At 43.9% G+C, this 15,778-nt stretch overlaps 1 protein-coding gene across 1 annotated transcript; it reads right to left on the bottom strand.

Moving 5' to 3' along the window:
* Positions 1 to 1,730: 1,730 nt before the first annotated feature.
* LOC123345851 (fructosamine 3 kinase related protein) lies at positions 1,731 to 15,653 on the bottom strand. The gene is made up of 6 exons (XM_044982911.1): positions 15,372 to 15,653; positions 10,753 to 10,904; positions 6,178 to 6,269; positions 5,604 to 5,686; positions 4,968 to 5,090; positions 1,731 to 3,645 (listed from the first exon to the last, which is right to left on the bottom strand). The coding sequence occupies exons 1-6, from the start codon at positions 15,627 to 15,629 to the stop codon at positions 3,307 to 3,309; spliced, it is 1,047 nt and encodes a 348-aa protein (XP_044838846.1). The 5' UTR covers positions 15,630 to 15,653; the 3' UTR covers positions 1,731 to 3,306.
* Between the last annotated feature and the right edge of the window lie 125 nt (positions 15,654 to 15,778).

The raw sequence follows: 15,778 nt of genomic DNA on the forward strand, positions 1-15,778 counted from the left end.
ACTGATCCAAAAATCTGCCAGTTTTCAGATCAGAGTTGACCTTCTGGTTGCAGACTACCAGTTTGAGACACTCTTAAAAAAAAAAAAATCCCAATTTGCTGAAGAGATTTGTAAACAAAACAGAGTGTTCAGGTTAGAAACGCGTTGCAGTGGAGTCCAGACAACACCCAGAAATAAAATGACCCTTAATATGAAAGTCTGGAAGTGCACAGTGAGGGCTCCAGCCACGTTGGCCACTGCCTAACCATCATTACTGCACCCCACCATTACCCAGGAAGCAACCAGTAAGTTTGTGTGGATGTTGTAAGCCAGCTGGAGTAACACAGTGACAACATATCACCCCCTTAGAAACAAACAGTGCAGGTGACATTGACCTGTCTGGCAACACGGACAGGCACTCCCCCAACTACACTCTATCTAGATTAATTTATTCAGTGACAGACTCCACAAATATGCTCTCTTTGAGCTTACTTCAGCTCCAACTGAAGTCAATAGGAGTTTTGTCCTTGAGTAAAAGCAGGATCTGGGTGTGACACAAAATCCTTGGCAAAGGGTCCCCTGTTCTGTGCAAACAACACCTCAGACCTGACAAACTCACTACACCAGCCACATCTTGCAGGATATTTATCCATAAAAAGTAATGTTTAAGATATCCACAGAAAGCTCATGTGTCAAGATTCATAATCATTGTGAAATCTACATACAGGTAATAATTGAGTAATAGTAGACTGAAAGTATGCTTTCTGGACTTGAAATAAAAGTTAGTCACCAGGGAACAATGTCTCTGCGATGCCACATTTAAGCAGGAAAGAGCTGTCGCCCTACCCTGGGTAGCGAGAACCAGCTGTCTAGCTTTGCTCCATCCCAAGATTTTAAATGGAAAACCGTCAGAGACAACTGCAAATAATCAAAACCATTCTGGGTAAAAAAAGGAAAATTACAACTGACAAGAGAATCACCCTGCCTATGAATAAGACAAAAGCCTCTTTCAGTACAACACAGGGTGGGGAAAGGCACTCTTGATCCTTTTATTGAGGAGACATCTTGAGAAGCAGGGATGTTCATGTGAAAAATTGGATCCTGGTTGCTATGAAGCCAGCCAGCTCTGAAACAGACTGAACTGGGAGTAGGGGGGCAGAAGCTACTTTATTAGATGGGAAAGGTTTAACAGTAAGTATAGACCCAGGTTCACGTTTTATTCTTTTGTTTTGTAACAATTTGTTTCCATAATTCCCTCCTTTCTAGTAGAATCTCTATCCTAAGTAAACCTCCATTTGTGTCATTACAAGTGCGGTGTGCTATACAGGAAGTGTACAAGGTAAAGCTGGGGTACACTGCCCCTTTGGGGGCAGAGGATCTGTGATTTCTGTGAGTAACCAGTGTCAGGGACTGTATAGCACAGGGGAACCCTTCAAAGAAACTCAGAGATTGGGGTGTTCTTCTTGCTAACCTGCAAGGCAAGGCCCACAGGAAAGGGCTTGAATGACAGAGATGGTGGTGTTAGGAAGCTGACACTCACCTTGGCACATGCAAGACTACTTCAGTGCTGAAGGAAGGAGGTAACACAATAACTCACTGTCCTGGGTGCCCCAAGAACCAACACACTGGGTTTTTATTAGGAAGGATATAGGACCTTCCTATTCTCCAGGAATTTAGAGCAGCTTCCCCAGTCAGGAAAGTAAGCCGCAAGCTATTCATACAGACAAGAGACAAACAACAATAATCAATTAGGAAACTAATATTTTATTTAAACAGCAGGAGATGAGTAACAACCTATGCTGCCAAGCAAGATTTGCAGTATTTTCCAGCCAACAAGTAACAGCCAGTGAAACTACTACTAGGATTAGGGGGGAGGAGAAATATTCAAATGGTAGTCACCAAAATTCGTATCAGTACTCACTGCAAAACCAGCGGTCAGAGAAATTCAGCACATCACAGTACCAACTTAAATCCAGTGAAAAACATTTTAGTTCAATAAAAATCACTCCCATATGCTTAGCATGCATGTAAGGAATCATGCATCTCTCTCACCTACCTGGTGTCCTTTTGTCGAAACATCACTAGAAGCCCACAACTAGACAGCAGAGCTATTGTTTTAGTGTTACTGTCCTGCAAGCACACATGGAACAGCTACTATCCTGCAACCTAATGTTTTCCTGCATTAATTCTTTGAAGAAATTTTAGTGATACAGGTATTAAGTGGTGAGATGCTCTTACGTGCATCAACAGTCCAAGTTTGACTTCCCTTGGTCTTGAATGTGCCAACAGCTAAGTAGTGCAGTTTGTGGGGCTCTCGGAAACACAAAAAGACACATCATAGCTCCTGCAGTGTGAATTCTGGACAAATTATGTGGAAACTACTCACTGATCTAATGGCACTGAATTGCCCTCTCTTTACTTGTGGGTGATGGCAACCACAAAAATGATCGTCGGTTGTGTGTGCCAGTCAGCAGCACCTCCCCAGAGGAAGTGTACATGCAGCCAGCGCTGTCTGAAGACATCCAGCAGGAGAGGAAACCCTATCAAACAGCTCCGTTCAAAAAGCAGGATGGTATCAGTTCTGAATAGGCTCTAGCTAGAAGCTGGTTGACTAGCAGACATGGGACAGCCTGGGAATGTGCCAGCAAAACCCAAACACATGGTGTCACACAAAACATGAAACATTTGAGAAGTCTGTACACAGTACTATGTAATAGGATGGGCAGAGGACTCCACCCATTTGAACCATATTAAAATTGTTTATGGGTAGCCCTGATCACTTTTTATTCCTTTCTGGATTTCATGTTAACATGCTATTGCTTTGGTACCTATATCTAGAAATGCATGGCTGAAAAGAATTTGGCCGAACAAGCAACCAGAAGGAAAAGTCTCAATGAGCAACTCCTTCAGCCATTTGCATTGGTATGTAAGGAAAGGCCTTCTTTCCATTTCACCAAGCTTTTCATGTTGATTTCTGAATCAATGTGCAAGTGCAAACACTTAACAATATGTGGCACGGTTGGTCTCTGTCATAGGACCTCTTCCAATTTATTTACACTCAAGAGTTTTCTTCTCTGATTCAATCTGCCAAAACAGAATTGTACACCACCACCCTGACCCTGCAAGTTCTTTTATGCAGCAAGTGACTATATCTTAAAGGGATGGAAAATGTCACAGCTGGGATCAGCAGGACTCTCTGATTCTAGATCTTTAGCTGTGCAAAGAGGGAGAGGGTCAAGTATCTGTTTTAATATTATTGTAGTTGCCTCACCAAGAAGTGTGGGTTTTCTTAAGTGGGGGAGTGAGATACTCTGTTTGAGGGTGAAATCATTTTACCAGGTTTCTCATGATGTTTAGAGAAGACCCTCTGTACCCTGATCCAAAATGGTTCCAGTGGTTCATATAGTGGAAAAGTTGGTACAGTTTGAGTCGTTTCTCAAACCCTGGAGCTTTGGGAATTTTACTGTGGTATGCAGAGTAAAAAGAGTTGCTGAAGCCACCAAACATCCCAGCTATCGCAAGTTCATATTCTGAATGACCATAAAAGGAGGCAGGGTCAAAAATAATGGGGCCAGAGTCATCCTCAGCTACATTTCCTCCCCACAGATCCCCATGAAGGAGAGTAGGAACGATCTCCATGTCACAGAACAAACTGGGTATCTTCAGCTGGGGAGGCAAAAGAAAGCAAGAGTTACCAGTGAGATGCCTCAAGATGAAGAATGGTGGGGTGTGAGTTACTTTAAACAGCAGATGTTGAAATCACTAGAGTAAGCATGCATACATACACACACACAGGTTACAAAATATGAATTCAACATTCTTAAAAATTAGCTAGTTAACTGCCAGTCAAAACAGACTGGTGCCTTTTGACATTTAAAATAAAAAATGTCAAAGGGGGATCAACATGGTTTCTACTTCTACAGAATCATAGATACTAGTGATTGAAGACCATAGTCATCCAATTGTATATCCCATCCCCAAGCCTGCAATACAGGGGAATGTCTCAGTTAAAGATTCCATCTTGTATTTTTGTCACTTCCTAACTTCAGTATGTGTCATAACCGCTTTTCAGTGTTATAAAGTCCAAAGTTAAAAATTCACTCAGTACGCCAAATTTAGCCAGTTGCAAACAAATTCAAAGATACTGCTCCACTGGAAGAAGGGGTAAGAATCCTCCTATTATCCATGAGTAGAGGATGGTGTCCCTAGCCTCTGTTTGCCAGAAGCTGGGAATGAGTGACAGGGGATGGATCACTTGATGATCACCTGTTCTGTTCATTCTCTCTGGGGCACCTGGCATTGGCCCTGCTGGAAGACAGGTTTCAGAGTAGCAGCCGTGGTAGTCTGTACCCAACTAAAACCTCTCCAGCGCATCATCAAGGATTTACAACCTATCCCGAAGGACGATCCATCACGCTCACAGATCTTGGAAGATAGGCCAGTCCTTGCTTACAGACAGCCCCCCAACGTGAAACTGATCTTTTTGTTGGAAGACAGGATACTGGGCTAGATGGACCTTTCATCTGACCCAGTATGACCATTCTTATGTTCCACAAAATAGTGAGAAAATAGCTAAAAGTGCATCCACTCAAAAAGATGAATGCAACCCTTAAATGAAATGGTAGTGCTATTGAGTAACCCATGGCATTCCCCTATGTGTGTTCCAGGTAGTAAGCATGTACCACTCCCAGGCCAGAGAACAGGAGATGTGAACTTGAACTAAGCTCTCTTGACTGGCAATGCAAAGCACTACCCAAAGAGCTAGCCTATAAGGATTTGCTTTAGATTATAGCATTGGGGGACACTGCATGAAGCCATTCTACCTCCACATAAAGGGTGTTGTACAGTCTTTGGGAATATATGTTCCTTTCTCACAAAATCCTAAAACATTCCAACAGAAGGCTGGAGCTAATTTCTTTATTAAAAGAAAAACCAACTAACCCACACCTAGCTATCAATAAATTAAGAGTCACAGGGAGCGCTTCTACCTGAAGCTGTGCCCAAAGTTCTCTTGCCTCCCTGTCTCCTGAATTCTTTTCAACCATATCCATCTGGGGCTGGATTCGCTGCCTGGCATAGAAAGTCACCCAGTCATTCTGCCAGTCATTCACCTGGAAAAGCAGGATCAGAGGTTAGGCACTGGACACACAGCATAAGACAGGGTAGCATTTTTTAAATATAGCCTTTGAGGAAATAAAACAATTTGTGTCTTGATGTCTGTGTAGTGCAAGGTGTTACTATTTCAGTTGTCTATTCTAGCCAGTGTTCAGGAAAGGTTCAAGTCTTCTTTAAAATCTCATTAATTGAATAAAAACAACAGCAGAGATATTACAGATACCCAAACCCTGTAGCTCCAAACCCTGTCTTGGGCTGTTGCTTTCCAAGCTATCTGGAACATATTAATTCCTGATGTAACTCCACTGAAATCAATGGAGTTACATCTAGAATAATCTTGACCCTTTGTATTTTCCAAAGCAAAGCAAAAACTCATCTCTTACAATCCAAACATTTGCTCTTCCACAATTAGAAAAATGTGTAGCAAAGTCTTAAAGTGTTACATTTAAATCCCTAAGAATTGAAATGCTAGTAGGTTAAATAAGTTCCAAGACTTAAGCAGAACCTACTTGTGGGAGATAGCCACAACAGGTGACCGTGTGAAAGCCAAATCGATCCACGAACTGGATGTCTGTTTGCCCCTCACTTTTACCTTGCAAACCAAAAAAATAAAAACAGATTACAAAGATTGTAAGTATTTGCAGTGTAGGTAGGCTTTAAATCAGATGGAGATACAGTAGTTTGCTGGTAGCAGACAGCTTACGCTGCAGTATCTTTATTAAACTGCCTTCAGTTAAACATTTTCTATCTTGTCCTAAAGTTAAGTTTTAATCTTAATCACATCATCTGGTGATATATCGCCTCTGAAACAAAGCTTTTGAGGTAATGATCTGGAATAAACAGTGGGGACAGCAAGTCTAAGAAATATTTTACCCACAAAAGAGATAAAGAGTTTTTTTGCTATTTGTGAATCTTGTTTCAAATACAAAAAGGAATGTGTTCCAAGTTTATTTGCATGACAGTGTTATTGGAGCCAAATAGATGTTCCTGAAATAACAAAGTCATTTTAGCAACTGCCTGTTTTACAGGTTATCTGTTAACTAGCTTAATGTTATTAAATTTACAGACAACTATATACTGTACCAACAGTGTTCCCCTCTTTCTTCAACTTCTCTCCAAGTTTCTGGTTGTGAAGGTGGAGATCAGCCAACTGTGTTCCAAGCTTCGCTGAATGCCTAAGAAACCAAAATAAGTTCTTTTAGCATCACTGAATCATATAGTAACCAGTGAATTCACATCTTGATATGCAGGGAATTACTCATGTACATTTGCTGAGAACTTTTCCGCATGCTCTATCTGGAAGCAAAGACATCCTTTTGAGGAGGGGAAAAAAGCTTAAGACCAAAAGATTCTGAAAATTGTATTTATTAGGACACAATGGCTATTTCTCACAATGTGACATTGAAATGAAGTGAGAGAAACCCTAAATACAAAGTAATTACTGCAATACAACATTTCTGCTACGTATTAGCTCTACATGAGGCCTGTACATTTAATAATCAGCCTGTGAGAAGATCATGCATCATATAGCCTATTAGTTTTTGTACCTCCAGCTACATTCTAGAGGCAGCGGATAGGTTGGATTTACTCTTTCCTGGGCTCTACCTCTGCTAAAGTGTCTATTCTTTTCATCATTTCATGCCTCATCTATTGCAATTTTATAGCTCTCCGAGACCTCAGCTCTCAACATCAGAGACCAGAATGCTAAAGCTAGACTGCTCTCACCCTCCAGGAAACAAGACCAAATCTCCTGTTGCACCTTCACTGGCTTCCTATCTATCTCCAAACAGAACTGAAAGTTATCCTTCTGCTTAAAACTCCATATGAATTTGCTCCTCTTGATTTCTGAGCTCATATCCGTCTCCTCTGCCCTCTCATTCTAATCCTCCATTCTTAGACTTTTTCCAAGTACAAGCTTATATTCTCTAGAAAATTTTGCAACTCCTCCCACAAGATAGAAGCCTACCACATAATACTCAAGATACTAGCCTCCCAAGTTATCTTATGTTCACTCTCTTAGTCTTCACTTGCCACATCATCTCCCTGAATCCAGTGCATTGTCATCTCTTCGCGTTGTTCCTGTTCTAACACGGGGCCTGATCATACCTCTGAAATTAGTACATCAAGGGTCATATTCATGCTCATCTCTCCCCAACTTTCACAGAAAGGGAGTTCAGCCACCTTTGCAGCAGGATCCCTTTGATTCCCTGGACTTCACAGCGGGCTCCCCATGAATCTGAGCATCCGCCAAGTTAGGAGGGGGCAAGAGGAGTGAGCAAACTGAGCAGACATGCATCTCCGTCTCCTGATCGCAGCACAGATCAAGGAGGACCTGTAGCACAACCAAACACTATTACATTTCTGCAGCCTTGCTACTTGATGGGTTCTCTAAGCCAGCTGCAGAAGCCCAGAGGGGTGAGGAGGGCACAACTCAGCTCCCTGATGGAACAACTGAGAACAACCTCCATAGTGGATTTTCTTCCAGGAAAGGGGACAATCAGGCCGTCAGATTTTAAGGTATCAATATTCAGGACACAAACTTTATCTATCTGGAAGTGCAATGTACACCCCTCCTGTACTATATAAGGAACAATAAATAGTGCTTCATATCCCCCAAAGGTGAGAATCACATAGCAAGATGATCTCGTAGTTCTTTTCTCTAACTCCCACAATTCTTACTCTGAAATCTTCATAAGAACAGCCATATTGGGTTAGACCAAAGGTCCATCTAGCCCAGTATCCTGTCTTCCGACAGTGGCCAATGCCAAGTGCCCGAGAGGGAATGAACAGAACAGATAATCATCAAATGATCCATCCCTTGTCACCCATTCCCAGCTTCTGGCAAACAGGCTAGGGACACCATCAGTGCCCATCCTGGCTAATAGCCCCTGATGGACATATCCTCCATGAACTTATCTAGTTCTTTTTTGAACCCCGTTATAGTCTTTGCCTTCACAACATCCTCTGGTAAAGCGTTCCACAGGTTGACTGTGCACTGTGTGAAAAAATACTTCCTTTGTTTGTTTTAAACCTGCTGCCTATTAATTTCATTGGGTGACCCCTAGTTCTTCTTTTATGAGAAGGATTAAATAAATTTACTTTCTCCACACCCGTCATTTATTTTCCAAGCTGAAAATTCCCAGTCTTGTTAATCTCTCCTCATATGGCTACCATTCCATACCCCTAATAATTTTTGTTGCCTTTTTCTGAACCTTTTCCAATTCCAATAAATATTTTTTGAGATGGGGTGACCACATCTACACACAATATTCAAGATATGGGCATACTATGGATTTATATAGAGGCAATATGATATTTTCTATTTTATTATCAATCCCTTTTCTTAATGATTCCCAACATTCTGTTCATTTTTTTGACTGCCGCAGCACACTGAGTGGACGTTTGCAGAGAATTATCCACAATGACTCCAAGATTTCTTTCGTAAGTGGTAACAGCTAATTTAGACCCCCATCATTTTATATGTATAGTTTGGATTATGTTTTCCAATGTGCATTACTTTGCATTTATCAACACTGAATTTCATCTGCCATTTTGTTGCCTAGTCACCCAGTTTTGTGAGATCCTTTTGTAGCTCTTTGCAGTCTGCTTGGGACGTAACTATCTTGAGTAGTTTTGTATCATCTGCAAATGTTGCCACCTCTCTGTTCACCCCTTTTTCCACATCATTTATGAATACCGTATTTATCGGCGTATAACACGCACAGGCGTATAACACGCACCTTCATTTTAAGGGGGAAATTTCAGGAAAAAAACTTAAATTTCAAATGCAGGGAAAAAAACCACTTCAGCTCCACACTGTATGTATTTTTATATGTATCAAAGATATAACTGTTTTATGAGTTAGGTTCAGTGTTCCAAGGTTGCTTCCTTAGAGTATTGTTAGCATGTCTACTGGTCTGTTAGGGTCATGCTTTCTGAATACTCATTTTCTTTGCCAAGAAAATACCACAGATGAATGTTACAAACAGCTATGTTAGCCAAAATTCACATCTGCACGCACTTAGAAATGCAGCTCTCCTCTTTCTTTTAATAATTTCTGGCAAACTTGAAAATATACACAAGCTTTGTATAGTATGTTACACCTGGCTGACTAGTGTTTATGCCATAAGTGTTGTTGATACAACCTATAACATCTGTCACCCTATTGTTGAAATTAGTCATTAGTGCAGCCCACACAACGGTAGTAAGCATCTCTAATGTATTTATTTTTTAAACACCCTATGTCCAATATTTTTCATACGTGGGTGTAACTTACAATGCAAAACAGTCATCATATGCTAGAATAATATAATCAACTGACACATAAAATATGTAAGTATGTAAATACGCCGCTCGGGAGGGGGGCGGGGGCTAGGGCGGTGCTCCGCGGGTTAGGGCCGCTCGGGGGGGGGGGACGGGGTCTCGGGCCGCTCGGGAGGGGGGCGGGGGCTAAGGCGGCTCTGGCCGGGCCGCTCGGGAGGGGGGCGGGGGCTAGGGCCAGGGCCGCTCGGGGGAGGGAGGGAGGACGGGGTCTCGGGCCGCTCTGGAGGGGCGCGGGGGCTAAGGCGGCTCTGGCCGGGCCGCTCGGGAGGGGGGCGGGGGCTAGGGCCAGGGCCGCTCGGGGGAGGGAGGGAGGACGGGGTCTCAGGCCGCTCTGGAGGGGCGCGGGGGCTAAGGCAGCTCGGGCCGGGCCGCTCGGGAGGGGGCTAGGGCCGGGCCGCGCCGCTCGGGAGGTGGGGGCTCACGCAGGCCGGGGCTCGGGGCTCAGGCCCCGCCGCTGGGGGGGGGGAGAGGGCGGGGGCTCGGGCCGCTGGGGGGGGGGGGGGGCTAGGGCCGCGCTGCTCGGGAGTGGGGCAGGGGCTAGGGCGCCGCTCCGCGCCGCTGGGGGGGGGGGCGGCGCTTTTCTTTTCTGCCTGGGGCAGAAATCCTAGAGCCGGCCCTGTTAAGGTTATATCGGCGTATAACACGCACACATCATTTGCCCCCTATTTTCAGGGGAAAAAAGTGCGTGTTATACGCCGATAAATACGGTATGTTGAATAGGACTGGTCCCAGTACAGACCCCTGGGGGACACCACTATTCACCTCTCTCCATTCTGAAAACTGACCATTTATTCCCACCCTTTGTTTCCTATCTTTTAACCAGTTACCAATCCATGAGAGGACCTTTCCTCTTATCCCATGACAGCTTTCTTTGCTTAAGCGTCTTTGGTGAGGGACCTTGTCAAAGGCTTTCTGAAAATTTAAGTACACTATATCCACTGGATCCCCCTTGTCCACATGCTTCATATAGTTTCGGAACCCCAATGTGGCCCTCAGGCCAAAAAGTTTGCCAACCCGACCTAGATGTCTCGAGAGATCCGCAACCTTCACACAAATGCAAGTCACCATATGCTTCTCCCGGTCATCGCAAACCCAAACTGAATCCCCCATAACTATTACTTCTCTTTTCCCAATACCTGGAGCTTCTCTTCAGTTTATAATTGATTCCCGGTATACAAGTATGGTGAGATACTAAGGGGCACTGTATACAAAGTGCAGCTTCCCCTCCTGTCCCAGATCTAGTGAAAAAAATAATATATCAAAATGGATTTTCATCCCCAAAACAAATCTAAATTTCTGGTCACAGCAAGAAGCAATGACACAATTAGAATTTACCTATTAAGACTCCTCATTTCCAAATGTTCCATCACAAATAGAGTGCTGCCTCCTGGCACATCTATAACTTTGATGGGTTTGGGCACCTTTACTGTCTGTGTTTGCAGGATGGCTGATAAACTTTCCATTTCTCCCTCAAACATTCTTCTGGCCTGTCAAATACAAAGAAAAAGCGTCACTCCCTTTGAATGCTCTTATGGCTAAATGAAGGTCTTTCCCCAAGTAAACATTTTAAACAGAGTAGCTTGTTTTTTGCTAGTGCAGGTATAAGATACCAGCAGTCCAGAGTTGTGATACCTACACTGCTAAGTCTGACCTATAGACCTGACAATAATTTCAGAATTACACAAGTTCCTATCCATAAATCTGCTCCTATAGAAGCAGTGTGGCTTCTAGCATTTTATAGGGTCAGGCAAATAACTCAACAATTGAATCAAAGCCTGGCTCACACATCGGAGGCTCCATCTCCATTAATGGAACAGAGTTCACATGCATACTGCTGACAAAAATACTGTGTTCACGTGATGTGCAGCATCTGAGTAGAAAAATGGATACAAACTTCAACAGATACATTAAAAGGACAGTGTTACGTGTTGGTATTCTGTGTAGCTTTGCACAAAATCAACTGTAGGTAGACTTTTAGGTAGACTAATATTAAAATAGCTGCTGCCATCCCTTAAGTTTGTGTTCACAGCAGAAATATAAAGAATGACTTTGTGGCTAACCTGGAGTTGTGATGTTCTTTCAAGTGAGAATCTAGTCAAGTTACAACTTTAGGTCCTGATTCTGCCAATGCCACACATGTTGAGTAGTACTTACTCTCCATTGACTTCAATGGGACTAATCACTTAAGTAAATACTACTCAGAGAGTGGTTTGAGTATTGGCCTACTAAACCCAGGGTTGTGAATTCAATCCTTGAGGGGGCCACTTAGGGATCTGGGGGGAAAATCAGTACTTGGTCCTGCTAGTGAAGGCAGGGGGCTGGACTCGATGACCTTTCAAGGTCCCTTCCAGTTCTAGGAGATAGGTATTAAATTAAATTAAAAAAAGGTCTCTTAGAGAAGCTGCAGTCTATGCTATAAGCACTAATGAAACTAATTAAATATAACTGCCTAGTGAATAAAATAGCAACAGAACAGTTTGGGGCCAGATACAGGACTTAAAGACACAGGACAAACTGCAGTGGGCATTGATTACAAACTCCCCAGAATGGAGGCAGGCAAGAATTCTTGGATTATCTATTAAGGAGTTTGATAATTTATGACTTATAAATGCCTACATTGGTTAAATAAAATTGTATCTCTGCCTGAAATATTAAGCCAGGCTTAAGCCAGTTGCAAATTTTGATAGAGTAAATAACCTAAAACCAAACATTTATAATACAACTGCTGATATAGCATGTTGCTGCATACACAGCATAGCATTATAATACAGTCAGGTGAAGTTTGCTTTCATCAGCACTCTGCATTTATAGACACATGCAAAAGCATAGAAAACAGTGGCCGACTGAATAGCAAATTAATCCAGGGCTTCTGACTTTTTTGTTTAAAAAAGCATCTCTCCTTTATTACTCAGCACCATCCTGCCCCTAGTTCTCTCAAGCACTCCCAAATGTGCTGAAAGAATTATTGCCAGAGTGTTGTATGTATTAACTGAGGCCCAAATGGAAGTACTAGGTTGCCATCACTATTAGGTGCTCTAAGTCTACTACTAGACAATAAGCCTTTCATCATCTTTCCAGCTGGGACCTCAGCATACTTGAGTGACATTGTTACCCTGCTGCTCATACCACCAAGCAGGAAAAGGTAGAAAGACTGGGAACAGACATAGCACTTTCTTTCAATTTTTTCCCCCCAAGCTGTTGTACTACAGGTAAATTGTTTGTGTTTTCTTCCATGTGCCCAGTGTTCTCCTTCCACCTAGGGTGTACGCTTAGAATATCTTCCTCTTATAATTTTCCTCACTTCCAACAGAAACACAGAACTAACATTCTGTATAAGACCAATATTCCATCGAATGCACTATCCTGTCTCACACAATGGCTTATACCAGATACTGAAAAAGAATATGCAAGAAACCCCATCAAACACAATTATGGAAAACCCTGCTCCATAAGGGAAATTTCTTCCTAAGTGCAGGCAGCTACAGACTGACCTACGTCCTAAAGAATCACAGAAATGTAGGACTGGAAGGGACCTAGAGAAATCATCTAATCCAGCCTCTTGAGCTGAGGCAGGACCAAACCATTCGCAACAGGTGTTTAACCTGTTCTTAAAAGCTCCCAAAGACTTGGCTTTCACAACCTCCCTTGGAAGCCTATTCCAGAGTTTAACTATCCTTGAAGTTAGAAAGTTTTGCCTAATATTGAACCTAAATCTCCCTTGCTGCAGATTAAGCTGATTATCCCTTGTCCAACCTTCAACCAACAGACATGGAGAACAATCATTCACCATCTATCTGCTTAATAATTGCCATTAACATATTTAAAGTTTATCAGGTCCCCCTTGGTCTTTTCTCAAGACTAAGTTGTTGTTGTTTTTTAACCTTTCCTCATACATCAGGTTTTCTAAAGCTTTTATAATTTTTGTTGTTCTCTCCTGGACTCTCTCCAAATTGTTCACAGCTTTCCTAAAGTGTGGCACCCATAACTGGACACAATACTACAGTTTAGGCCTCACCAATACCAAGTACAGCTGTCTTACATACGACATTCCTGTAAATACAGCCCAGAAGGATATTAGACTTTTTCACAACTGCATCATTGTTGACTCGTATTCAATTTGTGATCCACTATAACCCCCAGATCCTTTTAATCAGTACTAGCCGATTATTCCCCATTTTGTAGTTGAGCATGAGATTTTTAATTCCTAAGTGCAGTACTGAATTTCATCTTGTTGATTTTGGAGCAGTTCTCTAATTTGTCATGGTTGTTTTGAATTCTAATCCTGTCCTCAAAAGTGCCTGCAACTCCTCCCATCTCAGTGTCATCCACAAATGTTATAAGCATACTCTTGCTTCATTATCCAAAAATACTGACTAGTACAGGACCCAGGATTATTGTAAACAAGAGACGAGAAGTAATTCTTCCACTCTACTCCATGCTGATTAGGCCTCAACTGGAGAATTGTGTCCAGTTCTGGGCACCACATTTCAGGAAAGATGTGGACAAACTGGAGAAAGTCCAGAGAAGAGCAACAAAAATTAAAGATTAAAGGTCTAGAAAACATGATCTATGAAGAAAGATTGAAAAAATTGAGTTTGTTTAGTCTGGAGAAGAGAAGACCGAGAGGGGACATGATAACAGTTTTCAAGTACATAAAAGGTTGTTACAAGGAGGAGGGAGAAAAATTGTTCTTCTTAACTGCTGAGGATAGGAGAAAAAGCAATGGGCTTAAATTGCAGCAAGGGCGGTTTAGGTTGGACATTAGGAAAAACTTCCTAACTGTCAGAGTGGTTAAGCACTGGAATAAATTGCCTAGGGAGGTGGTGGAATCTCCATCATTGGAGATTTTTAAGAGCAGGTTAGACAAACACCTGTCAGGGATGGTCTAGATAATACTTAGTCCTGCCTTGAGTGCAGGGGAGTGGACTAGATGACCTCTCGAAATCCCTTCCAGTTCTATAATTCTATGATTACATCCCCAATACATCAGAAAGGATAAAGCAGTCTATTTCAGACCTTTGTAGTAAGGTGATGGGGCACAATAATATCTGTAGCGAGCATTACCATAATAATAACTGGAGATATATCTATCTCCTAGAACTGGAAGGGACCTTGAAAGGTCGAGTCCAGCCCCCTGCCTTCACTAGCGGACATTAAATATCTGTAGTCTATGGCTAGCTGATATTGCCAGGTGTCTGATACAGATACAGCTGCTCACCTTAAGGACCACCAGATGCTGCCACCCACCCTAGCAATCAATTAATTCCATCCCACCCAGATGGTGGAGTCTGTATCTCCAAGCATGTGGCGTAAGTCTAACCATGCCCCAAACCAGCTCTTGGAATAGTACTGCCTTAGGCAGGCTAGCAAACATCCACCCAGCACGGTCCTTCAAACAGGATTTTTTTTTTAAGCCAAGGCCCTGGTCAGAGCCGTTTATTTCAACATACAAAGTACAGGGATCTCAGGTTGCTGGCTTGGTAGGGGCAGAACTGGCTGAGAAAGGAGCCTAGTGGTTATATTGCTAACACAGTCGCCATGCGGTCACCACCCTCTCTCCGATAGCAGCATTCACTTGGGAGCCCCAGGGATTACTAGGCATTTTGCTGCCCCTAAGCAACCTCCTGCGTGGCACAGCCAGCTCTGCAACTACTCACTCTTACACCCGAGCCTAAGCAATGCTCTCTCCATCCAATCCTGAAAGGTGAAGCCAGCTCATTTTTAGCACGAACAGCCCTCCAATTAGTCCCATTACCCAAAGGGACCACAGGAGCACCCACGCGCCCAGTGAAACCCCGGCTCAGTATGCAAGCCCCCAGTGAAACCCCCTGCCACCCTGCCCAATTGCCCGCCGCTAACCCAGCCCCCAGGGGAGCCCCGGGCCCGCCGCTAACCCAGCCCTCCCCCACCCCCAGGGGAGCCTCGCCCCCCCTGCTAACGCAGCCCCCCCGCACCTCCGCCTTGGAGTTGCTCTTCACATAGACCCGGCCCCCGTCGGTGTCGTAGCTCTGGCCCTGGCTGATGCAGCCGCCGCCCGAGTGGCCCGTGGGCCGCAGCACTGAGGTCCCCAGTTCCCGCTTCAGCGCGGCCTCCATGCTGCTCCCCTGGCGGCGCGCACGTGCCAGGGCGGGTGGGGCGCGCACCGAGCAGAGCAGCTGCAGCAGCCCGGGCGCCAGGAGCCTCGAGACGCTGCCCTTGCTGTCACTGGGCATGCGCAGTGACAACCGCCTGAGCGAAGCCTGGGCGGTCACCGGCTGGATCTGAGTCCGCGGGAGGGCGCGAGGCTGCCTGTTCTGGGGGAGCGGCCAGGGCCGGGGGGCCACGGCTTTGCATTAGGGGAGGCGGAGAGGGACCGGGGGGG

Source organism: Mauremys mutica, chromosome 12, assembly GCF_020497125.1.
Source record: "Mauremys mutica isolate MM-2020 ecotype Southern chromosome 12, ASM2049712v1, whole genome shotgun sequence".
Lineage (NCBI taxonomy): Eukaryota > Metazoa > Chordata > Testudines > Geoemydidae > Mauremys > Mauremys mutica.